This window comes from Canis aureus, chromosome 6 (assembly GCF_053574225.1).
Source record: "Canis aureus isolate CA01 chromosome 6, VMU_Caureus_v.1.0, whole genome shotgun sequence".
Classification (NCBI taxonomy): Eukaryota; Metazoa; Chordata; class Mammalia; order Carnivora; family Canidae; genus Canis; species Canis aureus.
This window is the reverse complement of record NC_135616.1, coordinates 53,671,894-53,699,709: the sequence shown is the minus strand read 5'-3', so window position 1 is coordinate 53,699,709 and position 27,816 is coordinate 53,671,894. Positions and strand designations below refer to the sequence as shown.

At 36.3% G+C, this 27,816-nt stretch overlaps 1 protein-coding gene across 14 annotated transcripts in view; it reads right to left on the bottom strand.

Annotated features, from left to right (window-relative positions):
• The window catches only part of PRRC2C (proline rich coiled-coil 2C), a 99,844-nt gene that overhangs the window by 53,373 nt on the left and 18,655 nt on the right, over positions 1–27,816 (bottom strand). For 10 of the 14 annotated variants that reach the window (XM_077901634.1, XM_077901633.1, XM_077901636.1 and 7 more), the window contains exons 2-11: positions 17,249–17,410; positions 16,345–16,522; positions 14,547–14,656; positions 13,302–13,427; positions 11,012–11,235; positions 7,164–7,246; positions 6,064–6,197; positions 5,896–5,983; positions 4,704–4,848; positions 3,090–3,143 (exon numbers count right to left, since the gene is read on the bottom strand). In XM_077901634.1, the coding sequence (XP_077757760.1) occupies positions 3,090–3,143; positions 4,704–4,848; positions 5,896–5,983; positions 6,064–6,197; positions 7,164–7,246; positions 11,012–11,235; positions 13,302–13,427; positions 14,547–14,656; positions 16,345–16,522; positions 17,249–17,360 (1,254 nt within the window). In that variant the 5' untranslated portion in view covers positions 17,361–17,410. The remainder of the gene's footprint in view (positions 1–3,089; positions 3,144–4,703; positions 4,849–5,895; positions 5,984–6,063; positions 6,198–7,163; positions 7,247–11,011; positions 11,236–13,301; positions 13,428–14,546; positions 14,657–16,344; positions 16,523–17,248; positions 17,411–27,816) is intronic. The other 4 variants (XM_077901629.1, XM_077901632.1, XM_077901639.1 and 1 more) reach the window with 2 other exon arrangements.

Here is a 27,816-nt window from a genome sequence, read left to right as displayed (position 1 = left end):
CAAATTATATTTTTTGTATCTGGCTTCTCATGCTGAGGATAACAGTTTTGAGGTGTCTATCAGAAATCTGTTTTATTCCATTGCTGGACAGTATTCCATCATAGGCACACTGCATCATTTGTGGATGGACATGTAGACTGCTTCTAGTTTTTTTTAACCACGAATAAATAGCTATGGACATTCGTGCCTAAGACTTTGTGCAAATGCATGTTTCATTTTTAACTCTGAATAAATAGTCATGGACTTTTGTGCCTAAGTCTTTATGTAAATGCATATGTTTTCATTTCTCTTGGATAAATATTTAGAAGTGGAACTGCTTAGTCATGTGGTAGGTATATCTTTCCACTTTATTAAAACACTGCCAAACTGTTTTCCAAAGTGATTACAAGGTTTTACAGCCGCACCAGTTAATATATAAGGGTGCTAGCTACTTTATACCCTTACCAATATTTGGTATCCCTAGCCCTTTAAATTTTGGAAGTGCAACAAAATCTCACTGTGGTCTCAATTTGCTTTCCCTGGTAATTAAAGATCGTGAACATCATTTCATGAGCTTACTGGCCACCTGTCTATCTCGTTTTGTGAAGTGAATGTTCAAATCATTTTGTTGGGCAATGTATCCTATTGTTAGTGATAAGAGTCTTTTGTTTGTTCTTTTTTTAAAAAATATATTCCAGGACATGTTCTTGGTCAGATGTATTAAATTTTTGTGGACGTATTTTTTCATCGCCTCAAATTTTTTTTTTAAAGATTTTATTGATTTATTCATGAGAGACACACAGAGAGAGAGAGAGAGACAGAGGCAGAGACACAGGCAAAGGGAGAAGCAGGCTCCATGCAGGGAGCCTGACGTGGGACTTGATCCCAGGTCTCCAGGATCACGCCCTGGGCTGAAGGCGGCGCTAAACCGCTAAGCCACCAGGGCTGCCCTCTAGTCCAACTGACATATTTTTTTTTCCTAAGTCATGCTTTTTGTGTCTTATCCAAGAACATCTCTGTTGACCTGAATTTAAAGATTTCCTTCTACAATTTTCTTCTAGATGCTTAGTTTTAGCTTGTTTACATATAAAAATACTATAAAGAGCACTCAGTGGTTACAAGGAAAATGACTGGCAGAGGTGATGGTTGTGATAGGTATGCCTACCACAGCAGGATGATTTGGGAACGCCTATTAAGTGGTAACACCCGAGCAATAAATTTGATCAGAAGAGTCCTCTTTTGGATGGAGGTGATGGAAAAGGAGGAACAAGAGTGGAAAATAAGATCTTTAAGGATCTACTAGGATAGTTCAAATGAAAAGTAACAGATAGTAGACAAGTACTCAGTGTAGGAATATATTCGGAAAATAGGGGTAAGGTAATTTGCTGATAGATTAGGCTGTATGTACAATAAAAATTAAGGAAGAAAGTTCTAGATTTTAACCTGAGCAAATGGGTGAATGATAATGCCATTACCTAAGATGGTAAGATAAGGGAAGAAGCAGGGCTGCATGGGTGTTGTGTATCGGGGGAAAATGTTATGGTCTGGACAATATCTATCAGAAATCCAAGTGAAAGGATGATAGGTGGCTCAGTTGGTTAAGCAACCAAACCCTGATTTCAGCTCAGGTCATGATCTTGGGATCATGAGACCCACATAGAGCTCAGAGGGGAGTCTACTTGAGATTCTCCCTCTACCCCTCCCTGAGCTCATGCTATCAAAAAAAAATAAATCTTAAAAAAAAAAAAAAGAAGAAATCCAAGTGGAGATGCTTAATTGATCACTAAATACATGACTCTTGAAGTTAGGGTAGAGCTTTAAGGGCTACAGATAATATATATTTAACTACCAAAAGCACATATATAAAATCCTCTAGGAAAGGATACAGTCAGAAAAAGGAAAAAGAACATAGCCCTTAACTCTCCAACATCCAGGGGTACCTGAGTGGCTTAGTCAGTTAAGTTCCCAACTCTTGATCTGAGTTCAGGTCTTGATCTCAGGGTGGTGAGACTGAGTCCCACACTGGGCTCCATGCTCAGTGGGGAGTCGAGTTGGGATTAGATCTCTCCCTCTGCCCCTCCCCCTTCCTATATGTGTGAACTCCCTTCCTCTCTCCTAATAAGTAAATAAATAAATCTTTAATAAACAAAACAGACCCCCCTCAACCAAAAGTATTAAAGGCCGGAAGAAATACAAATTGAAAAAAGAGAACACAATAGTGTGATGTAGCAAAAGTAAAAAAAAAAAAAAAAAAAAAAAAAAAAAAAAAAAAATAGTCTTTTAAGAAGGATGGAAAGATTAGCTATTGTCAACTGCTACTGCGATTGGGTAAAATGAAGTCAAGAGAATTGAATTTGGCAAGATGGGAATCATTACTGACCTTCATGATAATAGTTTCAAAGGTATAGTGGTAGATGAAAAGTGTTACTTATAAAGGGTTAATGAGAGAGAAAGTGAAGATAGTACGGGTAAATAGCTCACTAATATTTTGCCATGAAGGAGAATAGATAAATAGGGTAGAAACTACAGGGGGGTGGACAGTAGAGTTAAAGGAGGGTCGTTTTTTTTTCCTTTAAGTATCTTAAGATGGGAGATAATATTACCGATAAGTGATAGAAGAGGGGGCCAGAGGAATAGTAAGAGTTGCCCTTTAGTAGGAAGACAGGAAGAAGGGGATCCCTGGGTGGCTCAGAGGTTTAGTGCCTGACTTTGGCAGGGGACATGATCCTGGAGTCCCGGGATCAAGTCCCGCGTCGGGCTCCCTGCATGGACCCTGCTTCTCACCCTCTGCCTGTGTCTCTGCCTCTCTCTCTCTCTATCATGAATAAAAAAAAAAAAAAAAAAAAAGAAAAAGAAAAAAAGGAAGACAGGAAGAAGTCAGAATAATAAGGGCACTGAAATGAGATACAGTTGCTTCTCTTTTTCTTAGTGAAGTCAGGACCATGTCTATCAGCTAAGAAGACAAAGAGAAAGATACGCAAAAAGCTAACAAGGTAAAATTCATAATTGTATCATAAAAGTTATAAATAAGAAGCATACAGAAATCTCTCCCTTAAAACAAATAAAATCAAATGATACAGACAGACCCCAAATAAGATTTTAAGATTTACCGGCTGCGCAAGCAGTTTTGGAGGTGGTGGCAGGTGTGAAGATGGTCCGCGTTCCTATCATAAAAATAAGGACTATTACAAAATAACAACATAAAAGAGATCTACTGGAAACATTTCTGAACATACGTAATCTTTTTCGGTGGCACTACAAGATTGCAAAAAGTAAACTATCTTCATCTTTTTCTCTTTTTTAAATAAAGAGTAACTTTATTAAAGTTATTGCACGATAACTTTATATTCTACAAAACCACTCTGTCATTTATGAAGATCAGAATTTCAAATGGATTTTGCAAAAAAAAGAATTTTATTATATGAATTCTGAAATTCTACCACAGGTAATAATTTGGCTATGGAGAAGTATGCCTTTAATTTTGAAATTTTATTTACATAAGCCCTATTTTCTTTTTAATTTCTTCCTAATGGCAACCTAAATGTATGAGATTTACCTAAAGAAACTAAACATCTAAAACATATCGGAATCAAATATAACACATAGCCTATTCACTTGCTAATATACAGATAGATCATTGTCAAACACGCACAAATCAAGACATCAAGATATGGCATAGGATACTCCTCTATTCTTTCATAAGAAAGGAATTATCACTCCCCATATTAAGCCAGTAAGTTAAAGTCACATAAAACATGAATTTTATTTAAAAAAAAAAAAACTTGAAAAATCTTTTTTCAGAGTTCACAAATTTATTCTCCAATGAACTAATGCCTTAAGAATAAAACTCAAAGTTCCTCGTATAGCATACTCGTTGTTACACAGTTCTTATTCCTCTATCAAACTACCAGGGACTTCTAGAATGTGCCATGCTTTCTTATGGTTCTCTATTCTGAACAAGTTCCCACTGCTTAAAATTTTTCTCTTCCTTTTGTTTACTGGCTAATTCTCACCTCAAGTACCAAATCTTTTGCAAAACCTTTTCCAGAGAATGCTCTAAGAATTCATTATGTGTGCTCTGTCACAACACTTAACACTCATTGTATTGCAACTGATATTTGATGTCTTTTCATTTTACAGAGATTGATAGCTACCCACTTTTATTCCCTTGAAGGGACTAGTTTCTCCATCTGTTTTGTGTAAGTTCAACATATACATGCTGAGTACACCATGAATTAAGTGGACTCTCTGGATGACAGCCAGTTTGCAAAGCTGTTTCTTGGAAGCAGGATCAAGTGAATCTCTTTACTCACATTATATCCTTTAACAATGTTCTTCAAAATAACTCACACCTAATAGATTTCTCTACTCCTTACTTCCCAATTCAGCATACTATTTCACATATGACTACTGATTAGAATTTGCAAAGTATTCAATAAACCATAGAGCACTTGGCAATGTTCGGAAAGGAATTTATCCCTCCACTTTCATAGGACTAAACTGTTACAGAAAAGAAAAAAAGTGAAACTTTAGTTTCTACCTGATAATTTTAGCTACTGTATTGACAGTTCCTGTTAACATGCAATAAAATTATGGTTTAGATCTACAACTATTCAAGACAAAAGATAGTCTCATTTTCCTAATTCTTCTTTCAACTTTATGATTATAAAATTAATTCAACCAAAGTACATGTAATGACAATGATATCCTTGATTCCAACAAACCTGATTAAATGAAGGTCCCTTCCCATAGGGACCTTTTGATACTGATGGCTGGGTAGGTATCTGAGAAGATGATTTAGTGTTGCACGTTTCATCTGCTTCTTTTCGGTTTTCAGTGTTTTCAGAGGCTTTTGAACCTTGATCTTCACTAAGGAATCAAAATCCAAGTGTAATAATAAAGTAAAGTGGACAGACCACACTGTAAGTAAAAGCATTTTGTCTATATAAAAACGATTATTTCTATTTAGTTTTAGTGGGGGAGAGTGGAGTATATCAAAGAATGAAATGGTTTTGTGATCTAGTGGTGCTATTCATTCATTCAGTAAATATATACTATATATCTAAAACATGTTGGGAAATGGGTTTGGTCAGGTTATCATCACAAAATAAAAAGTACAGTAGAGTAGTTATCAAATATGGACATTCACACTTACACACAACTTGGCAAAGGAATATAATGCCACTGTTTTCTATCACCCCCTGCCCAAAAAGTCTCATCTAACTGCATCCAAGTAATATTATAATTAACACCTGTATTCTAATTTATTCTGACTTTGTGACAAAAGAGAAGTCAAACTACAATTTTTTTTTTAAGATCACAAGTCCCAGGTATCTCCCAACTGGTTATGAAACAGCACTGTATTACAATGCGATGGCTAGAAAACTCTACTAACACATGCATGCAAGCTCCTTGTATTTTAACAACCCAATTTTTATGGTATATAACCCATATATTTCTGACTCTGACGCCCCTATATTAGAGAAGAGATTAAAAGTTGCCATTTTTTCAAACTTTGATGCTACTTGTTGAAGTTTATAAAAATCAAAGACTCAAAGCAGCTATAGTACACCTCAATTTTTCTCCCAATTTTGTAAATATGAATCCATTCAAGTAACAAGTTTGAAATGGTCCCTGATACGGTCTTTCAAAATATCTCCAATTATATAGCCAAACTAAACATCTTTTTTAAAATACGTATTTTCTTTAGAAACATCAAAACTTAATTCATTGATTAGCTGTACTTTTAAAACTTGGCTTATTAATCACCTTCCCAGTCAGTAAGATTTTAGAGTAAAATGTAAAAATTCTATAAAAAGGAACAAATGACTGTTAATGAACCCTCTCTGCATAAATGGATAATGTTGTAACAGTAAATTCATACTATTACTCGTGGAAGATATTCCAACAGCTTACCTGCTGTTTTCTTTAGGACTGCTACTTCCTTGCTCATCATCATCACTGAAATTCAGCTGTTCTGTATAATCTACTTCCATCTGAGCACCTATTAAAGTTAAGGAAAACTCAGATTGACTGCTGAAAAAAACCTAAAAACTAAAATGCTTAATTGATTTTGCCTCTTACCTGCCCAACCTTCATCAGCTTCAGCATCTAGATTATCAAATTTATCAAGCTCCTTTAGTTCTGATGCACTAAGGATGGAGGGGCGTTCAGGCTCAGAGGCCCATGGAGGTGGTGGGCCCCTTCCTCGAAGGCCTCTAACGAACAAGAGGTTAGGAGGGAAAAGATGCAAAGTTTTAATGATTCTAAATTGATAAATATTCAAAAATTGGAAATTAGTTCATTTCCATTCAATATTAGTACTGACTGATGTACAAAATATTTTATACCTGACACATATATGAAAAAATTCTAATATCAATACATAAATTCAGGACAATATATAATTCTTTTTCAAGTATTTCATATCTGACAATGGGTTTTTTTTAATTGCCAAAATTTTAATTAAAACAAATATATTAAAGAACAATAGGGCTAAAACTAATACTAATATCAAAATGAAGAACATTAATAAAAATGAGGAGATGGGACACCTGGGTGGCTCAGCGGCTGAGCGCCTGCCTTTGGCCCAGGGCGTGATCCTGGAGATCAGGGATCAAGTCCCATATCAGGCTCCCCTGCAAGGAGCCTGCTTCTCTCTCTGCCTATGTCTCTGTATCTCTCATGAATAAATACATAAAATCTTTAAAAAAGAAAGAAAGAAAGAAAGAAAGAAAGAAAGAAAGAAAGAAAGAAAGAAAGAAAGAAAGAGAGAGAGAGAGAGAGAGAAAGAAAGAAAGAAAGAAAGAGAAAGAAAGAAAGAAAGAAAGAAAGAAAGAAAGAAAGAAAGAAAGAAAGAAAGAAAGATGAGGAGAATGCTTGTCTCACATGAGAGAAAAAAAGAAATTAGAAGTCATTAACATCATGGAAGGAAGAAGGGATAAACAACTGTCATGTCTTGTTAGGGCCATGATTTTCAGTTTTCAGAATCTGTATTTTTGTTCTATCTTATAAAAGTCAATTATTTATCCATGGCAACTGTACTCTAAGGCCAAAATACTGAATCAATCATCACAACCTCCAGAAAAATCTTTTGTTTCTTTTTTCTTTCAACCTCCAGAAAATCTTAATTACCATCTATGTGCCTTTCTGCCCTGGTAACTTTTATCATTTAATAGTCTTACTTGTTCGTTTCAGATAAAGAAGGTGGAAACCTCATGGGACCATGAAGAGGAGGATACGCCATCCTCGGATACTGTTGAAACATCTGCATGAAGAAAACAAAATTGATAAATTTTGCAACCAAGTTTTATAGATAGATAGATAGATATAGATCACCCCAACTAAACTTGAGATTACAATTTATAGGAATATCAAAATAAAACATATCGTGAATAATTAATTGTATCAGCTGGAATCATCATTCACCCTCAATTAACAAGTCCTCTGTTAAGACTACTGGCCTAGCAAGACTTTACAAATATAGATCATGACCAGGACACATCCTAGGAAGAACTTCTGCTACTCCATTAACAAAATCACATAAATAATTATGTACTAACATGAAAATCCTAAAAAGACAACATGCATGGCACCCCAGAGAACTACAAAGCCCTAACCAAGTTCAAAGACTTGAAAGGATATAATGTGTGACTTCATCATAATGCAGTAGATTAAGTGCAGGCAGATTTGTTGGTAAAGCAAAACTCAGTTCCCAAAAAGGATGGTCAAATGCAGGGGAATTAGGAAGAAAGTGGGTATGGGAAATTTCCCATGGGTGGGTTATAGGTGGATTCTGCTTCAAGTTAATATATAGATCGTTATCACAAACTGAGGTAACAAAGATGTTGCTCTCTATAGGAACGTGGATTTGAGAGGCTAAGTTTAGGAGAAGTTCTAAGATATATTATAAATATGGTAACACCAACAAGAGAAGAAATGTCAAAAGAGGTGCTTGTAACTATTTACTCATAACCAGGCCGAAAGAAAGCAAAGAAAAAAGAAAAGAAAGAAAAAAGAGGGAAGGAAAGAGGAAAAAAGGGAAAAAAGAGGTTGGGAGGGAAGGGAAAAGGAAGGCAGGCAAGAAAGAAAAGACTATATTACCTTAAATATGTCATTTATATCCTGAAATAGATTAGCTTTTCTTTAAAAAAAAAACAAACAAACCTGTTATGTAAAGAAATTACTCTGTACTTGAAGAAAGGCTGCTTATATGATTAGTCCGTCTAAAGATACAATTTCTAAGTAGAGTTAGAGCAAAGTTAATCAAGTTAATTAAGTAAGCAGCAGATGAACCTCAAATGGAAAAACTTTGTCTAGGGAATACTCGAGAATTTTTGGTTACATCATCTTGTACTGAGGTTAGCAAAAACACTGTTGGAGGCAAGCGTTTATAGGTAAAATTTCATTAGATCCCTCCTCTACTGATTAGTCAGGCACAGATTAATTTCATATATGAAATGCTTAAAATTTAGGAATTTGCCACAAAATTATTTACAGAAGCAAACTTTACATTCTCAATATACAGTAATGCTTTTAAAAACACTTTTTGTCTTGGGCGCCTGGGTGAGTCCTGCCTTCAGCTCAGGTCATGATCCCAGGGTCGAGGGACTGAGTCCTACAAGTTCCTGCAGGGAGCCTGCTTCTCCCTTTGCCTATGTCTCTGCCTCGGTGTGTGTGTCTCTCATGAATAAAAAAATAAAATCTGGGATGCCTGGGTGGCTCAGCGGTTTAGTGCCTGCCTTTGGTGGTTTAGTGCCTGCCTTTGGCCCAGGGCATGATCCTGGAGTCCCGGGATCGAGTCCCACATCGGGCTCCCTGCATGGAGCCTGCTTCTCCCTCTGCCTGTGCCTCTGCTCCCTGCCCCCTCTCTGTGTCTCTCATGAATAAACAAATAAAAAATCTTTAAAATTAAAAAAAAAAAAAAGTAAAAAAATAAAATCTTAAAAAACCCACAAAACTCTTTTGTCTTTGTTAATTAGTGGAATACATTTTTCAAATAAAATGACTGATGAAACCATGAACAAAAGCCACTTGGTCTCCCTTCTTACTTTTCCTTCTATCATCCTACCCACACACCCGAAAATTCAGAGGTATCTGGAAACTATTAGGAGACAGATGTAAATAATTTTTCAAGGCCAATTTACCACATAAGACTCATTTTTATCATGCTCCCACAGGAAAAAAAAAGCAATCATATTTAATCATTTGTTTCCCTCCTGTACGTATGAATAACTAAGTCATACAAAGAAAAAATATCAAAAAATATGGGCAATTAGAGCCTGTAGACTTAGGAATTAAATCATAATACAAATAAATATAACCAGATACTCTGAGATTAATGTTCTCCTGAAAATGTTAATTTACTTACTTGGGCACCTGTAATTTGTCATATCATTTCACAGGAGGCTGAGAGCAAACAAATGTATGAGGGTCCCAAATCTAACTATCAATTTGTAGAAATATATGGGGTCAGAATTATATACTAAATAAAAATACAATGACAGAATTCAGCAAAATCCAGACTATGAAAAACTCCACACGATAACTAATAAATTATAATAAGCTCAAAAAAAAAAAAAAAAAGAGTGGAAGGAAAGTAGTAACCAAAGACAACAGGATTCCTAAGAAAAAATATCAACCAATCTCAAAGAATATATGTAATTTGGATCCTACTATGAAGAAAAAAAAAAAAAGGACCCTACTAGGAGATAATCAGAGAAATTAGAATAGTGACATGTTTGAAAAACCTTTCTTTTTAGGGTCACCTGGGTGGCACAGTCATTTTGAGCGTCTGACTTGGTTTCAGCTCAGGTTGTGATCTCTGGGTCAAGATTCAGCTCCATGTCAGGCTCTGCACTTAGGGTAGAGTCTGCATAAGACTCTTTCTGACTCTCCCTCATAAATAAATCTTTTCAAAAATAATTTTTTAACTAAAAAAAAAACAAAACAAAACCTTGCTTTTTAGGTATGATGATGCCATGATGGATTTTTCTCCTAATCTTTATGTTTTAAAACACAACCTAAAATATGTATGGACAAAATAATGTGTCTAGGATTTGCTTCACTAATTGGAGGTGGTGGGAAATAGGTGAAACAAGACTGACCACAAGTTGAGAACTACTGGGACGCCTGGGTGGCTCAATGGTTGAGCCTGCTTCTCCCTTTGCCTATGTCTCTGCCTCTCTCTGTGTGTGTCTCTCATGAATAAAAAAATAAAATCTGGGACGCCTGGGTGGCTCAGCGGTTTAGTGCTTGCCTTTGGCCCAGGGCATGATCCCAGGACCCAGGATTGAGTCCCACATTGGGCTCCCTGTAGGGAGTCTGCTTCTCCCTCTGCCTATCTCTGTCTCTCATGAATAAATACAATCTTAAAAAAAAAAAAAAAAAAAGGTTGAGTACTACTGAAGATGGATGGTAGATATGGAAGAAGAGGGAGGTTCCACTGTACTATTATTTCTGTTTTTGCCTATGTTCAAAATATTCCATAATAAAAAGTTAAAAAGAATGTAAAGGTACATTTACCAATAAAAATTTTAGAACTAAAGCACACATTAATCTTTTATGTGCCATGAACAACCCCTCTGGCAGTCTGTAAATCCTATGAACTTCTTCTCATAGAAATGTTTTAAATCCATAATCTAAAATAAGGAGTACTACGAAAGAAAACAATTATGCTAAAATTCTGTTAACACAACATTTTTAAAAATTTGTGATATGGTGAAGTATGTGCTTTCATTAAATAATAGGTGGGTTTACCCAGGGGTCTAATAAATTATGTGGAAGTATTACTGAGTATATATTGCTATATCCACAGCAATGTGATGACAGGAAAATATCTACGATCCCTATTAATAATTACTCCTAACACTTCTGTAATTTGTTGCCTGCATTCATAATCAAGGAAAATGCTATTTTTTTAGCTAGATGTTAATACAAATAAAAACCTAAACTTTTCACCATTCCAATTCTCTCCTCAAAACCCAGAACAAAAACCTCTTACTTAAGAACTTGCTTCTTTAACAATACTTACATAAGGAGGCATCATAGCTCTGTACTGGGAAGCAAGAGGAGGCTGCTGTCCATTCAGTTTAGCCTGTGGAGGACCACAAGCTATCCTCTTTTCCACCACTTTGAGGATATCATTTTGGTCTGATGTTCCTGCTGTGCTTTCATCCTGGCCAGAGAGCTTTTCATCTTGGTCAGATGTTAAAGGTGAGCCAGCTGACTTACCACCATCTCTCCAACAAGCAACATCTGGTGTGGAGAGAGGTAAGAAATTCAATTAAAACTAAGAAACGTCACCTTAGAATTCAGGATTGAAATTTAAGGGGGTGGGGGGAAGGGGCTAAGAAAAAAGCTGAAAATAGAACACAGAAATCTCAAACCAGGCAGATTTCAAAACTGAATAAAGTAACAAAATGCAGGGAAGCAGCAGTAAAAGTCTGATCTAGGTCCTAATGCTTTCAAAGTGTTTAGGTAATCAGGTAACAGTAGCTTCCAAAGCAGAGGAGATGTACCACAGAGGGTACCACCAAAAGCAAATACTGGAGTTGGGGCAGAAAATATTAGAACCTCTCTATCAAGCTTTACCAATATTTGATATAGAAATTAAAGTCACTGTTAAACCTAAGTCCTGAGGGAAGAGGGCTAGGAGTTCTATAGTGACAGTGATCCTCTCATTTGTTTTTAGGCTACTAAGGTTAGTTATATACACGTGTCCAAGGGGGCAAATTCAGTGACCACATTATCTGGTAAAACTACACTCAAAATAGGTAAATGGTTTTACTAGGGTATCTTTTTGGTAGGTAGCCTCCAAGATGCCCCAGATGGGTTTCTATCTCCTGGTATTCATACCCTAGTAGTAGTCTCCTCTCACAGTATACCAGGATTATCTGTGTCACCTACAGAATAAAGCAGAAATGATGACATGTCTCTTACAGAATTAAGTTATAAAAGATAAAAGATCTTTCTTAATACAAGATATAAGGTTTCCATCTTGAGCGGTAATAGTCCTGTCTCTCTTTATGTGGGGAAGCAATATTGTGAGCAGCCCACACACAAAGAAGAGTGTTCCCGAGCCACAACTCCTAGCTAAGCAGCTCCCAGATTCCTGACCCTTGGATACTCTGAAATTAAGGCCAGTTCAGTTTATTGTTTTAAGCTGATAAATCTGTTATGCAGGAACAGATAACTGGTGAAAATCAACTGAACAAGAAAATAGTAGAGGGTGCCTGGTTGGCTCAGTGCATAGAGCATGCAACTCCTGATGTCAGGCTTGTAAGTTCAAGCCCCATGTTGCGTGTAGAGATCACTTAAAATTTTTAAAATGAACGAATGAATCAATGAAAGAGAAAGAAAGAGAGAGGAAAGAAAATAGAGCTGACACATCTATTTCTAATATGCATCAATTATACACTAGCATTTAAAAATAAGAAAAAGATGATTTACCCAGACCATAAAATAAATAAACCATAAAAAATATGAAATGTGTCAGGTTATCAGAAATATAGATTGGAGGGCAGCCTGGATGGCTCAGCGGTTTAGCACCACGTTAAGCCAAGGGCCATATCCTGGAGACCCGGGATCAAGTCCCATGTCGGGCTGGCTCCCTGCATGGAGCCTGCTTCTCCCTCTGCCTGTGTCTCTGACTCTCTCTCTGTGTATCTCTCATGAATAAATAAATAAAATCTTAAAAAAAAATAGAAATATAGATTGGTAACCATCACCGAAAACAGAGATCTCGCATGTAATACAGGATCCTTTGAGATATTTGGTAATGACAAATGGAATATAATATGATTAATAAAAAAGACAATCTCAAGCATTTTCTATTTCTTTCTTAATACAAATATTTCTCACTCACTATCCAAATTTATTTGGTTCTTTGGTGTGAGTTCAGAAAGGAAAGGATCCTTGAATGTTAACAGAATAGCAAGTAAATGGATATAATTTAAAAATTAAAATTTGCACATTAGGGAGGTTGGCTCAAAATTTTTACTATAAAAATGACCAATATTAATGTGCAAAGAACTCACCCAGTATCAGAAAAGATACTCAAAGAACTCAAAGAACTCACCCGGGAATCTTGTTAAAATATAGATATCTAATTTAGTGGATTGGGTGTGAGGCCAAAGACCTACATTTCCAACATGTTAATTTATACCAATACTGCACGTGTAAAAACCACACTGGAATGAGAGCAGTTACTATCTTTTCAAACTAGGCAAGTCACACATATAATAATATTGGGCAGAAGGTTACAAAATAAAATACAAATATAATCTCATTCACTATTTTTATGAAATAGAAAATATTCTTACTTGGTGGGCGTAAACTGGGTCCAGGTCCGTAATTTTCATCATTTGTTTCTTTTTCTTTTTTCTCCTGATCCCCAGCTGCCTGCAGGCTGGGAAATTCTTGCTGAAAATGACTATTCACCTGGATTCCTACAGATTTTTTTAAAATATTAAATGTAACTTTTATACTGAAGATAATGAAAAAAACCCTCCCAGGACAGAGGTCTCTGCTTTCTCTGATAAATTATTCCAATTTTGTGTATATATATATATATATAATTATATATATTATATCATATATATAGAATTATTCCACTGTTCACATTCATAAAACTTTAAATTTTAGAATTAGAATCCCTTGGAAAGTTAATGAACAGCCATGAGGAGATAAAAATCTAAGAAAGGAATCTGCCAGACATTGTCCAGGACTCATTAAAGATGATGAGGCAAAAGAGGAGAGTTTCACTTGTTTCTCTTTTACTCTTTACATTTTCAAAAAGTCAAATTCTTTTGCTAACAACTCTAAAAATCAAATAATATTACTGAAATAGAATACATGAATCAACACTGCAAGTATCACAGTAAGGCCTTCAACGAATTTATAACTGAGCTACTGGTTTACACCTCACTAGTCACTCATTCACTCATCTACCCACCTACCTGCCTACTTATATACTTCTGTAAGTGAAAAGATCTGATTTTTATTAGCTTGAGGGCCTAGATAGGTTTTTCCATACAATGTTTTATAGATCTTTCTTGTTTTCCAAGTAGGAAATTTACATTTTGCTGGGGAATCCGTCATTCCTTGGTGAGGGGGTGGGGGACAGAGTATAACAGCTACTGTGCTTTATAGCTACTGTCTAGCTCTACTATGGAAATCCTGAGTAGCACATATTTGAAATAGAAAAGGCTAGGGAGCACAGATGGTGATGAATAAGGTTTCTAGCAATCTACACAATGACTGGGTACTTTTATGCCCCAAAGAGCAGAAGCTACAAAGTTTTTTCTGGTCACATAGGGTAAAGATAAAAACAATGTGGGACAGAGGGTATCTTAAAGATTCCTTTTTAAATCCCTATCACTTGCTCATACATGGGTCTTGGCACTGAAACTTAACTACACCAATTGATGACAGAAAGACCCTTTTTTAGGGTCTGAGTATATCCTTGACAATGTTCTCTGCCCCTGCCAAAATCCACCCCTTATCTGCTGCATGGCTGTTCAGTAACTGTCAAACCTAGCCAGTTTCCCCAGCTAATGTCCACTTACCATCTCCTTGCCCACCTTGCTTGTTACTGGCCCAAGATTTGGGAGCAGGTGCTACTTCTGGGGGAGCTGCAACCCCAGGTTTTGGCTGTGCTGGTGGAACTTCTGGTGTTCTTAAAAAAAATATGAATCCATTATTTCAGACATTATACGATCAAATCAAATAAAAACGAATATTGTAGTTAAGGTAAATTTGTGTACAGAATGTTTTGGCTACATATTTACTCACAGATGCATCTCCCTCAAATGCTTTTCCTTTGCAACATTCCTTCAAATAAAGTATAGCTATTCTATCCCCTTTCATGTCTACCTTTTAAGATAGCTTTGTTCTTCATTTTATGAAAACACACACACACCACACCCAAAAAAAGGAAACACTCATTATTGAGCACAGCTACCAAGAGTCTGTTTGGAAGAAGTAAATACTTACATATATTTAGAAATAACATTATAGGCATACATACTGTCTGGACTGGTGGACTTGGCCAGGGCTAAGGCTAAGCAAATTCTCCATTTGGCAGTCAACAGGTTCATCACTGTACTTACTATTGTTATTCAGAGAGGTAACAGCAACTTGCCTGATTCATCCCCATGAGTAAAAGGTGTTTGTGTTGTCTTTGTTTTAAGAGAGGGACTGATGGAGGGGTTGGGGGATGGTAAGAGAGAATCTTAAGCAGGCTCCACCCCCAGCAGAGAGTGGATCCCAACAGGACTGGATCTCAACCCCGAGGTCATGACCTGAGCCAAAATCAAGAGTTGGACACTTAACTAAGCCACCCAGGCGCCCAAGTAAAAGGTGTATTAAAAAAATCTACAGTTTAAAAAAAAATAAAAAAATTAAAAAAAATTTAAAAATCTACAGTTTTATTCAATCATTGTAATGATTTAATGCCTGAAAATTAAAAAGGTAGTAGTTAAGAGACTTAAGGGAGGCAATATATTCCTGGTATATACTCAGACCTGTAACTGACCTAGTACTACAAAATAATGCTACAGCTAAGAAATGGAGAACAAGGTCTTTGACAAGTTTTATCCAAGTAAAGTCAAATTTTACTACATAAAGCTCCCCAAACAGGAGTACAGAAATTTGGTAACCGATATAAGCAAAAAGCATCAAAAACCCAAATGCTGATATTATTTTTCTAAATCACCACTACTTTGGTCATTCAAGAAACTAAAAGCCCAGCATAATTCCCAAAATACAGAATGCCAAATATATGCTGAATAAATAAAAGGGACATTATTAATTCCATCATAGCCTGCTTGCTAATTCTTTATTCATTCAAACAGTATTACTTGAGCACTTACAGAGTACATCAGGTATAGTTTCAGTGAACTAGGCAGACAGAAATTCTTAGCATCATGGGAATTATTTAACAGAATCAACTCTTACTTATCTTAGAAAGTGAATGCCTAATATGGTGGGAGTTTGAGGGAGCCTGACGTGGTACATAGGAAAAGCTGTCATCTGTTCTACCTTGACATATGGAAATACTACCACTAAACCTACTCACAAAAGAAAATTCATTAAAAGTTGACTATTTAAAATGACTTTAAATGGCCTGAGATATCCAACATACATAGTATAATGTCTAGCACACAGAACGAACTCAAACGGAAGTTGCCTACAGGGGCATCTGGCTGGCTCAGTCGCTGGAGCATGCAGCTCTTGATCTCAGGGTTGTGGGTTCAAGCCCCATGTTGAGTGTACATATTACTTAAAAATAAAAGCTTTAAAAAAATAATAAGTTCCCTACAAAGAAAGGGGAATAGTTTTACTTTTTAGTTGACTTTGACTCACTTTTCCTCTTCATGCTGTTCTTGTTTGGATGCCCATCCTGTGCCATCTTTAGGTACAATGTTTACATTAGGGTCATTGCCTTTGTTTTCTGCTTTGAGACTTGGGAGGTTAGCAGGTGGAGGCATACGTCGTGAAATACCAACTTTTCCAAGACTCTGTAATCCATGTCGAGCTGCAACTAAAGATCAATAACATCAACTTTCTTAGAACATCTATTTTATTGCTCCATTTTTTCTTAAAATATATAAAGACAATAAAAATTAATGGAATCTTGGACTATTTCCTTTTATTTTAAAATAAGAACTTTAAAACAGCCACACCTGCAACATTAAACCAATATAGAAATTATATTAAACTACGGAGCCACTGAAAAGAGGATTTAAGCATTCTAACAACCCTATATACTATGAAAAGGAAAATACAGGCGATAGCTGGTTTTGTAATCTTTTCAAGGAATCTATTTTAAACTCAAAATTTAGTATATTACAGAATATGCTAACTTTACATTCATAATCAACATTTGACAGTTCACTATACACACTATAAACACTAGGCTCAAAAATACAAAAGACCGCAGGACTATCTCTTCCATAACTAGAAATGGTAGCAAACACCCATAATATATATTCCTACACTTATCATTCTCATTGACCAAATCCCCTTTTGCAGCCACAGTTCTACTTAACTTTCTGACAAACAGTAAAAGAAAAAAAGATATATTTTAAAACATTTAAATTTTCTTCTGTAAGATACTTATTCATCCTGTGAAAAATGAGTGCAAACATAAAAAGTCCAATGCACATATGGTTGCATAAACATGGGTTTGTCCTAGCTCCTAACAGCAATAGTTCCATGAAAATCATTAAAAAAAAAAAAAAAAAAAAAGCCACTTGATTTTACTCACCTGTAGTTTTCTGAGTTTCTAAAGATTTACCCTTGTAAGTATTAAATAAACTGAGTGTTGCATACTTTTTCCCATCCTTTGCTTTTGTGCTCTGGCCTGACTTCTCCGACATTTCGGTGGAAACTCATCGAGTCCAAAACCTCCTGCCACACCCCTTCAAACCTTTAAAACACATTAGAAAGAAAAATGAGGAAAAATTTAACTTACTTTAAGAAACTCTCAGTAAATTCAAATGTTCCCAGAAATTCTGAAAAACAAAAACACTGAGGAATGAAATCCATCTTCAATAACTTGTATCAATAATAATATCACAGACTTGTTCAATACTCTCAAACTCCAAGAACCAACACACAATAAAATGAATCAAACTAAACTGCCTTGCATTCAGTGAACACCTGAGTTATTTACTGTTTGTAAGTGCTTAACTATATCATAGAGAATAAGAATTTTAATCCAGAGGAACCTGGCTGGCTCGGTGGGTAGAACAAGATTCTCTTGATCTCAGAGAATTGTGTTCAAGCCCCATATTGCATGTGAAGTCTACTTAAGAAAAATAAATTTAACATGAACAGTTCAAATACAGTAAACCTATGAAGACTGTCTATCTTACAAATAGAGGTATCAATCAGTACCTACATATGGAATATATATGATAGGAGGATTACCATCATTCCTCTATAAATTGTATGCCTCTGTTTTCTGTGGTATGTATCTAACAAAGCTGTAGTAATTTAACAATATAAAATAAAAAGAAACATTCTATTTTCACTGCATTCTGCAAAGGGTAGAACATTTCCTTATAAGCTCCTTCGTACTTAAAAACAATACTCTATTTCATGGCTATGGATTAAGTGTTCAACAAATGGTAAGTTATTAGAAGAAAACAGCATTTTAATGACCACTCATATACAAAGATAATTTCATCTTTGGAGTTAATGTGTCCTAATGTGAGGTGCACCTTAAAACTAGTTTACTACTAAACAGCAAAAATACACAAATTAGTTCTCCTATTATTTCCCTTCCATTTAATGAAGTATACATACATCAACCTTTTATGGTTTTTCTTTTATTTATGGTTTATCTTTTTCTTTCTCCTTTTTTGAGTGGTTAGGGTAGAAGTAGGGCAAAAGATGGTCAATTCTACCAAACATTAATAGTTCTTTGAGAACTGAAGCACAGGAATTAAAGATAGAAAATTGACAGGTACATCAAGCAAAAAGTACTGAAAGTCAAGGAAGGGCCATGTAGACCCTATCATTATGAAAGTCATTTTATCTATTGGTTTTACATGTCAATTGCAGAATCAGCCTTACAGACAGAGGTGTGGTTTCTTTTTTTTTTCTTTTTTTTTTTTTAGAGGTGTGGTTTCATACATGTCAACTGCCACACTATGTGTATAGTTCCGTAAAATTTATCCAAGAATTTTCACTTTATCTCATTTCAGTATAATAACCTTATGCTACAGTTAGTATCCTGATTTTACAGATGTGGAAACTGATGTTGAGGTAAATGAAACTTGATTTGAAATCAAGGCTCTGGGTCAGTCCATTATGCTACTACCTCCTCCCCATGTAACTGCAGAAATAAACAATCTTTCCTTGAGATAAATTGTGAAAAGGACTCACCTGCAAAGAAAAGAACCGCATAATATATAAACAGCTTCCTATCTGCTACCATAGAAGAATGCATGCAATTAATTATATCCCAAGAGTGCTAATAATGTTATGAAGAGAGCTGTACTCCCAGAAAATATCCTGTTGACATATTTTCACTAACATGAACGAAGATGTAGGAAAACATATTCATTTATAGTGACAAAAAAGGGCAATGCATATTTATTAGATGACAAAATTAAGATTCAAGGAGATCTCCAGCTGCAAAAAAGTAACTGATATAGCAAGAAAAAGTCAACTACTTGTTCTTTCATCCTCATCTGATGGCAATTTAGCACCTCAAACCTCTCTTAATATCACAACTATTCATGCAACACTCTTAGTGGACCCTCACAGGCCTACATCAGAGAGAAAGCAACAGTGTAAGACACTCCTGAAACTTAGGGGCAAACCTACAGGCCTACCTGTATCTACATCCATCTTTCTTAACGGTTTCCCTTTCTCCAGCTATTGTTACAAGGTTCTCAATCATTATCTATAAACTTACTAAAAATACAAATTCTCAGGCTCCAACCCAGATCTATCAAATCGAACTCTGAGCATGGGGTGTAGCACTATTTTTAACAAGTCCTCAGATGATGCTGAGACATAGATAAGGATAGGTTAAGCTAAAAGCAGACATAATCTAAGCAAAGGTTCATCATCCTTGAGGCACATTGGAATCACGTGGGATTTAAAATGCACCAGCAGGGCAGTCCGGATGGCCCAGCAGTCTAGCGCCGCCTTCAGCCCAGGGCATGATCCTGGAGACCCCAGATCCAGTACCACATCAGTCTCCCTGCATGGAGCCTGCTTCTCCCCCTCTGCCTGTGTCTCTGCCTCTCTCTTTCTCTCTCTCTGTCTCTTGTGAATGGATAAATAAAATCTTTAAAAAAAATAAAAAATAAAATAAAATGCACCAGCATCTGAGGTTTCGAGGTGGGGCTGGGGCAATCCTTAGGCTAAAAACTGCTCAGGTGATTCTAATATGTAAGCAATCTTCAAAACTGCAGCAGTAAAACGGATCTCTTTTCTCCCATTCCATCGAAGGCCAATCCTGGCTTTTCCGTAGGGAATCTCATCATTCCTATGGCTTCAACAACCAACTGATCATCCCATATTTCTATGCCCAGCCCAAAATTCTGTGTTCCTTAAGAATATATCCTGCTTGGGATCCCTGGGTGGCGCAGCGGTTTGGCGCCTGCCTTTGGCCCAAGGCGTGATCCTGGAGACCCAGGATCGAATCCCATGTCGGGCTCCCGGTGCATGGAGCCTGCTTCTCCCTCTGCCTATGTCTCTGCCCCTCTCCCTCTCTCTCTCTCTCTGTGACTATCATAAATAAATAAAAACTTAAAAAAAAAAAAAGAATATATCCTGCTGCCTATTTACATTTCTTCTTTGTTTTGCATAGCTCTAACTTTACTTAGAACACAGGAATCTATTTCATATTAAGGGTTTCAGAAACAAGCCTACCAAAACATCTGCACAGCATGAGAGGAAAATGGTAGTTTAAAAACTATCAACGGACAAAGTATCTCAACATTTGACAAAATGTGGTTATGTAAGAATTCAACAAATTGAAGAAAACGAACTTGAAGGAATAAAATTAATCCTATAAACAAATAGAGAAATACTACCAATAAGCAAATGTATTAAGTATATTCAGTTTCATAAGCAAACAAAACTAAAATTACAAGACACGTTAGCTTGTTTATATGCTTACACAAGGAAAACAATGTAACATTACATCATTTAACCAGACTGACAATATATAATTCGATTCTAGTCATCAAAGAACATTAGAGGAGAGCCCTGGTGGCGCAGTGGTTTAGCGCCGCCTGCAACCCGGGGTGTGATCCTGGAGACCCGGGATCGAGTCCCACATCGGGCTTCCTGCATGGAGCCTGCTTCTCCCTCTGCCTGTGTCTCTGCCTCTCTCTCGCTCTCTCTGAATGAATAAATAAATAAATCTTTTAAGAAAAAAAAAAAAAAAGAAGAACATTAGAGCTTGGATAGAATCATAAAATAAACCTTAAATAAATACATAAACCTAATTTTTCTACTTAAAAGAAAAACAAACTTTCCTATAAATTATAAGGAATTCTCTAAAGAAAGAAAGAAAGAAAGAGTGGAACTGACCCTAAAAGCCACACAACAGACTATAAGGTCAAAGTAAGTTTCTGCAAATATATTGTAAAACTCAAGTCTGAATAGTTCTTTTTAAGGTTCAACATTCTGTGAAGTTTTTCCTCCCACTATTAACAAAATACTCTAAAATATGCCCTTCAGGGGGCACCTGGCTGGTTCAGTTTGTAGAGTATGTGACACTTGATCTTGGGGTCATGAGTTTGAGCCCCACTGGGTGTAGAAATTACTTAAAAACAAGTAAATAAAATATGCCCTTCAGTATGTACTCTTTTCTCAAATGAGGTAAACAAAGTACATACCAGGTGTACTCTGTAGTGAGAAAGATGAACAATCAGGCTACTAGAGTTAAATTTATGCTTTCATATGCTTATAAGCTGCTCTTATTTTTATGTTTTACAGTACCTACTACACCAAAAAATTAAAAAATAAAATAAAATAAAATACACTTGATTGTAATATAAATGAACCAAATGATAATTCCATCAAAAGCTAAGAACTACCACTTAATGTGCTTAACCTAATTGTTATAAAATATGCATTTTTAAGAAACAAAATTTGGGGATCCCTGGGTGGCGCAGCGGTTTGGCGCCTGCCTTTGGCCCAGGGCGCGATCCTGGAGACCCGGGATTGAATCCCACGTCGGGCTCCCGGTGCATGGAGCCTGCTTCTCCCTCTGCCTGTGTCTCTGCCTCTCAGTCTCTCTCTCTGTGTGTGTGTGACTATCGAAGCCAAAGTTTAATTTAGCCTTCTTGTTTTTTGGTGTTTTTCTTCTGAAAGGCTTAAGAGATACCGTGAAAGTCCCAATTAGGTTGAAAATTCATTCAACATATACTTTAGAGAAAAGCTAGTGACTTGTTCAAAAATTAAAATTACTTTTAGGACAAAGTATCAAGAGAATCCAACCAATCTAGCCTAAGCGCCATCAAGACTTAGCTTCACTTTGTATAATGTAACTAAAAATATTTTAAAGTGTAATTCCTGTTTGCCTGCTTAAAATGTATCAAAGAATCATGGCTACATGAGTTTTCTAAGCAATAATAATCATGCCTAGCAGGCTCACACTTTCATCCAAAATGAAAACAACTCAAAATTGGATAAAGGGGTGCCTGGATGGGTCGTCAGTTGAGCATCCAAACTCCTGGTTTTGGCTCTCATGGGTTGTGCGCCTGAGCCCCGTCTGAGCCCTTATGGGACTCTGTACTCAGTGGGGTAGTCTGATTTTCTCCCTCTGCCCTTTCCCTCCTCCAGTACTCTCTCTAAAATAAATAAAATCTTAAAAAAAAATTCTTTTAAAGAATCAAACTGTTGCCCAGTAACTGAGTCTCAAATAAAAAGAATATTTATAAAAAGGGAAAAAATATCCAGCACCCAAGAAACTAAAATCTACTCTTTAGCATCCAAATAAAAATCATGCAAAAAAAAAAAAAAAATGCAGCCAAAGAGACAGGAAAATATGAATCATTTTCAAGAGAAGAATAAATCAACTGAAACCAACCTGGGTAACCCAGCAGACAAACCTTAAATCAGTTTTTTTTTTTTTTATTACAACTGCATTCTATGTACTCAAGAAGATGACTAAATACAAACAGAGACATGAAAGATACTTAAAAATCTAAATTAGAGGATCCCTGGATGGCTCAGCGGTTTAACGCCTGCCTTTGGCCCAGGGTGTGATCCTGGAGACCCAGGATGGAGTCCCACATCGGGCTCCCTGCATGGAGCCTGCTTCTCTCTCTGCCTGTGTCTCTGCCTCTCTCTGTGTGTGTCTCTCATGAATAAACAAATAAAATCTTTTTAAAAAAATCTAAATTAACAAAAATGAAAAACACAGTGGATGGGATTAGCAGCATTTTGGACACTTTGATTAAAAAAAAAAAAAAGAACCTGAAGTCATCAGAAGACAATGAGGAAAAAAAATATTAAAAAAAAAATAAAAAAAAGAGTATTACTAGGCCTTGAGAGGGTTTCTAGCAGCCTAATCTTAGTGTAACAGAGGTTGACTGAGTAGGGGAAAGACAGAAAAAAAATAATGGCCAAATTCTACAAATTTGATGAAAACTATAAATCCAGATCCAAAAGACTCAGCAAATCAATGAAGAAAACCATACCAAATCATACACAAATTGTTCAAAAATAACAAAGACAGGAGCCTGGCGAGCTTAGTCGGTAAAGTATGCGACTCTTGATCTTGGGATTCTGAGTTTGAGCCCCACACTGGGTGTAGAGATTACTTAAAACCAACTAACAATAAGGAGAATATTTTAAAAGCAACAAGAGAAACAAACAAATATAACAGCAGTAGCGCCCTTGTGGGAAATCATGCAACTAAGAAAATGTGGCTGCATGCTTAATGTACTGAATGGGAAAAAAAAATGGTAACTTAGATTCTATATTCAATAAAAATATCTTTCAAAACTGAAGAAGACCAGAAAGGGGGTGAGGGGGCTTTCTCAGACATGGAAAACCTGAGAGAATTCATCAATAGCAGGACCTACACTACAAGTAGTATTAAAGTCCTTCAAACAGGAAAAAAAAAAAAAAAAGACCAGAACAAAATCTAAATTGACAGAAAAAATGAACCACATCAGATATGGAACTAAGTGGGTAATAGATGAGATTTGTAAAATATTGAATGCTCACCACCACCCTGCCTCATTCTCCCAAAGGTCAGGAGCAAGACAAGGATATCAATTCTTTCTGCTTAACACTGTGCTAAGTTTTAACCAGTGCAGTAAGAAGAAACAAAAGGAATTCAGAATGGAAGAGATGAAATAAAAATTCTTTGTTTTGCTGACCTGATCATATTTGTAGAAAATCTGATGGAGTTTAGAAAAAGCTATTAGAACTAAAAAGAGTTCAGCAAGGTTGCAAAGAAGATCAATATATAAAAATCAATTGTATCAGGGGTACCTAGCTGGCACAGTAGGTAGAGCATGTGACTCTTGATCTCGGAGTTGTGTCTTCAAACCTCACTTTGCACAGATTACTTAAAAAAACAATAAAATAAATAAAAACAATTGTATCACTGCATAGTAGCAATAAACAACCAGAAACTAAAACTAAAGCACAACTTATAACAGCAATTAAAAATAGGAAATCCGGGATCCCTGGGTGGCGCAGCCGTTTGGCACCTGCCTTTGGCCTAGGGCGCGATCCTGGAGACCCGGGATCGAATCCCACATCAGGCTCCCAGTGCATGGAGCCTGATTCTCCCTCTGCCTATGTCTTTGCCTATGTCTTTGCCTCTCTCTCTGTGTGACTATCATAAATAAATAAATAAATAAATTAATTAATTAATTAATTTTAAAAATAGGAAATCCTTAGGGATACATCTGACAAAAAATGTGCAAGATTTGTATACTGAAAATCACAAAACATTAAAGACAACCTATATATATGATGCTATGTCCTGTGTGTGTGTCAAAATACCCGATATGTAAGATGTGATTCCTTGCCAAATTGATCTATAGAGTCAAAGCAATCCTAAACAAAATTACAGAAGCAATTTTGAGGGGAGAGGGTGCTAGAATGTCAAGCTGGTCTAAAATTCATTAAAAAATAGGACCAAGGGGATCCCTGGGTGGCTCAGCGGTTTAGCACCTGCCTTTGGCCCAGGGCGTGATCCTGGAGTCCCGGGATCGAGTCCCACGTCGGGCTCCCGGGATGGAGCCTACTTCTCTCTCCTGTGTCTCTGCCTCTCTCTCTATCATTAAATAAATAAATAAATAAATAAATAAATAAATAAATAAATAAATAAATCTTTAAAAAATAGGACCAATAAATAAAAGAATTTTTAATTTTTTTAAAGATTTTATTTATTTATTCATGAGTGACACAGAGAGAGGCAGAGGCACAGGCAGAGGGAGAAGCAGAACCTTACAGGGAACCCAATGTGGGACTGGATCCCAGGACTCCAGGATCACACCCTGAGCCAAAGGCAGACAGTCTCAACCACTGACCCACCCAGGAGTCTTAATAAAATAACTTTAAAAAGCTGGAAGATGAATAGCACCTAATTTCATGATTTTTTAAATAGCCATGAACATAGTGTGGTACTGGCCTAAAAAAAAAAAGACAAATCAGGGGCACCTGGGTGGCTCAGTAGGCTAAGTGTCTGCCTTCGGTTCAAGTCATAAAGAGGTAGTCTAGGAATCAACCCCCACATCAGGCTCCCTGCTCAGTGGGGAGTCTGCTTCTCTCTCTGCCCCTCAGTGGGCTCATGCTCATTCTCATTCTCAAATAAATAAATAAAATCTTTAAAAAAAGACTGATCAATGAAACAGAATACAGATATATAAATATACACAGGCAACTGGTATTTACAAATGCACAGGAAACTCAGTGAGTAAGGGATAGTCTTCTTAACAAATGGTGAAGCAATTAGATATACAGGACATAAAAAAATGAATTCTGATCCATACCTCCTACCACATACAAAACAACTCAAAATGGACAACAGCAAAGGGTAGAAACTTGAAATTAGAAGACGTGTATGTTCTGGAAATCTAATGCACAGCATTATTATACTCAAAATACTGTATTATACATATCGAAATTGGTAAGAGACAGGACCTTAAACGTTCTCACTACACAAAAAAAATTAACAGGTTGTGATGGCAAAGTGCTAATGTTACAGCAGTCATTGTGCAACATATAAATGAATGAAATCAACATGTACACCTCAAACTTACACAATATTGTATGTTAATATCTCAATTTTTTGTAAAAGGAGCACAGACAAAATGAAAAGACCTAAAATTATAAAAAGAGAAAGCAAGGGAGAAAATCCTTGCAACCTTGGGTAAAATAAAGAATTCTTTGACAGCACACTAGATCTGCTCTCAGGGGTCCTACTTTCTAGTATTTCAGATGGTGACATATGCTGCGAATGAAACTAAACAGGACAATATGAGAAAGTAAGAAAGTAATTATTTTAGATTAGCTGATCATTAAAGGCCTCTCTGAGGGAAAGGCTTCTGATTTGGATCTAAGGGGGAAGGAATCAGCTTCAAGGCTCAAGAAAAAGCAAATGCAAGGCCCCAAGGTCCTGACATGCTTATCATGTCATATATTTAAAAAAAAAAAACAAAAACAAAAAACTAGTGAAATAGAAGCTAGGAAAGGGAGAGTTGATTGAGAAGGCCTATCAGAATTTTAAATTTTATCTTGAAAGCAATGCAATTCTTAGTATTCATTCTGAGCAGAGACGTAACTTTGGTTTTCAAAAATATCCTGGTTACAATGTGGAGAATGGATTGTAGGAGGCCAAAGGTAGAACGTGGAAACATCAAACTACAAAAACTACACAACTATAAAAACCTAGGCACAAGATGATGTAGTTGTGGCTGAAAAATGGAAACTAAATAGAGGCCAGGAAAGAGGAAACAAGGACAATCTTGGTCTTGAGCTTAAAAAGCTGGACACATTGGGTGGCTCAGTTGAGCGGCTGCCTTCTGCTCAGGGCGTGATCCTGGAGTTCGGGGAGCCTGCTTCTCCCTCTCCCTTCTGTGTCTCTCATGAATAAATAAATTTTTTAAAAAAGAAAAGCTGGACATGAAATGAGGTGAGGAAGACTAGCTTTACAGAAGATGGGGGAGGAGAGGTAGGGAGAAGGGGAGGCAAGAGTTCTCAGCCATATTTAGTTTGAGATCTTTATACAAACAAGCAGGGATCTGTACAGAAAGATACTCAAGACATAGTTAAATAAATATGTTAAATATTAAAAAAAATACAAATTACATGCCAAGTATAAAAGTCTACCAAACCATATCACAAATTATCAGCAGTAGTGACACTCCTGATAATAAGGAACTTTGACTTTCTTCATTATATGTACTGCAGTATCTTAATATAAACAGTAAAAGTACTTTGCTTTTTGTAACAGAAAACAAGAAAAAACTGCAAATGTTTTTAATAGCAATGACTTGAAATGAAAAAAATAGTTTCAAGACCAGAAAATGAAAAAAATGCATAGGATTTATTAAAAAGAATTTAAAAGTCTATCCTCACTGATGTAACAGATCTAAAATATGCAAGAATATTAACAAAGACTATAGGTAAACAAAAAGTAGTTGAATGTGGGCTCATCTGACTTCTTTTATCTGCCTTGTGGTTGTGCAACAAAAATGGGAGAAAGCAATGAAAACATGCACATAACTACTGTGTGTTAAGTGAACGTTCACTGCGCATAACACAACAGTCATTAAGGCTCCTTACACCACAATAGGTACTTGCAAGTATGGTGACACCTCTTCCTTTTGAGCACTGGCATTAGAACCTGACTCACATCCGTAGTAAAGTTTCCAAGGGATAACATATCTTGTGTGTGCTTGTCTTTAGATACTAAAACCTTAAATAATGAAACCAATGTCCTCTTAAAGCCTGATGGAGGATTTAATATAATCTCTGAAATACAATTTAGCAAAGCAATCCTCTACAGGTTACACAGAAACAGCAAGCCAGGGATGCCTGGGTGGCTCAGCAATTGAGAGCCTGCGTTCGGTTCAGGGCATGATTGGAGTCCCAGGATTGAGTCCCACATCAGGCTCCCTGGATGGAGCCTGCTTCTCTCTCTGCCTGTGTCTCTGCCTCTCATGAATAAATAAATAAAATCTTAAAAAAAAAAAAAAAGAAGAAGAAACAGCAAGTCTGAAATTTCCTCCTTACTGCTACAATGACAAATATTCATTCAACAAGATACAACAAATGTGTTAAGAACTAATAAACTGCTAAACTCTGCCTTAGATGTTAAGATACATCATGGAAAGA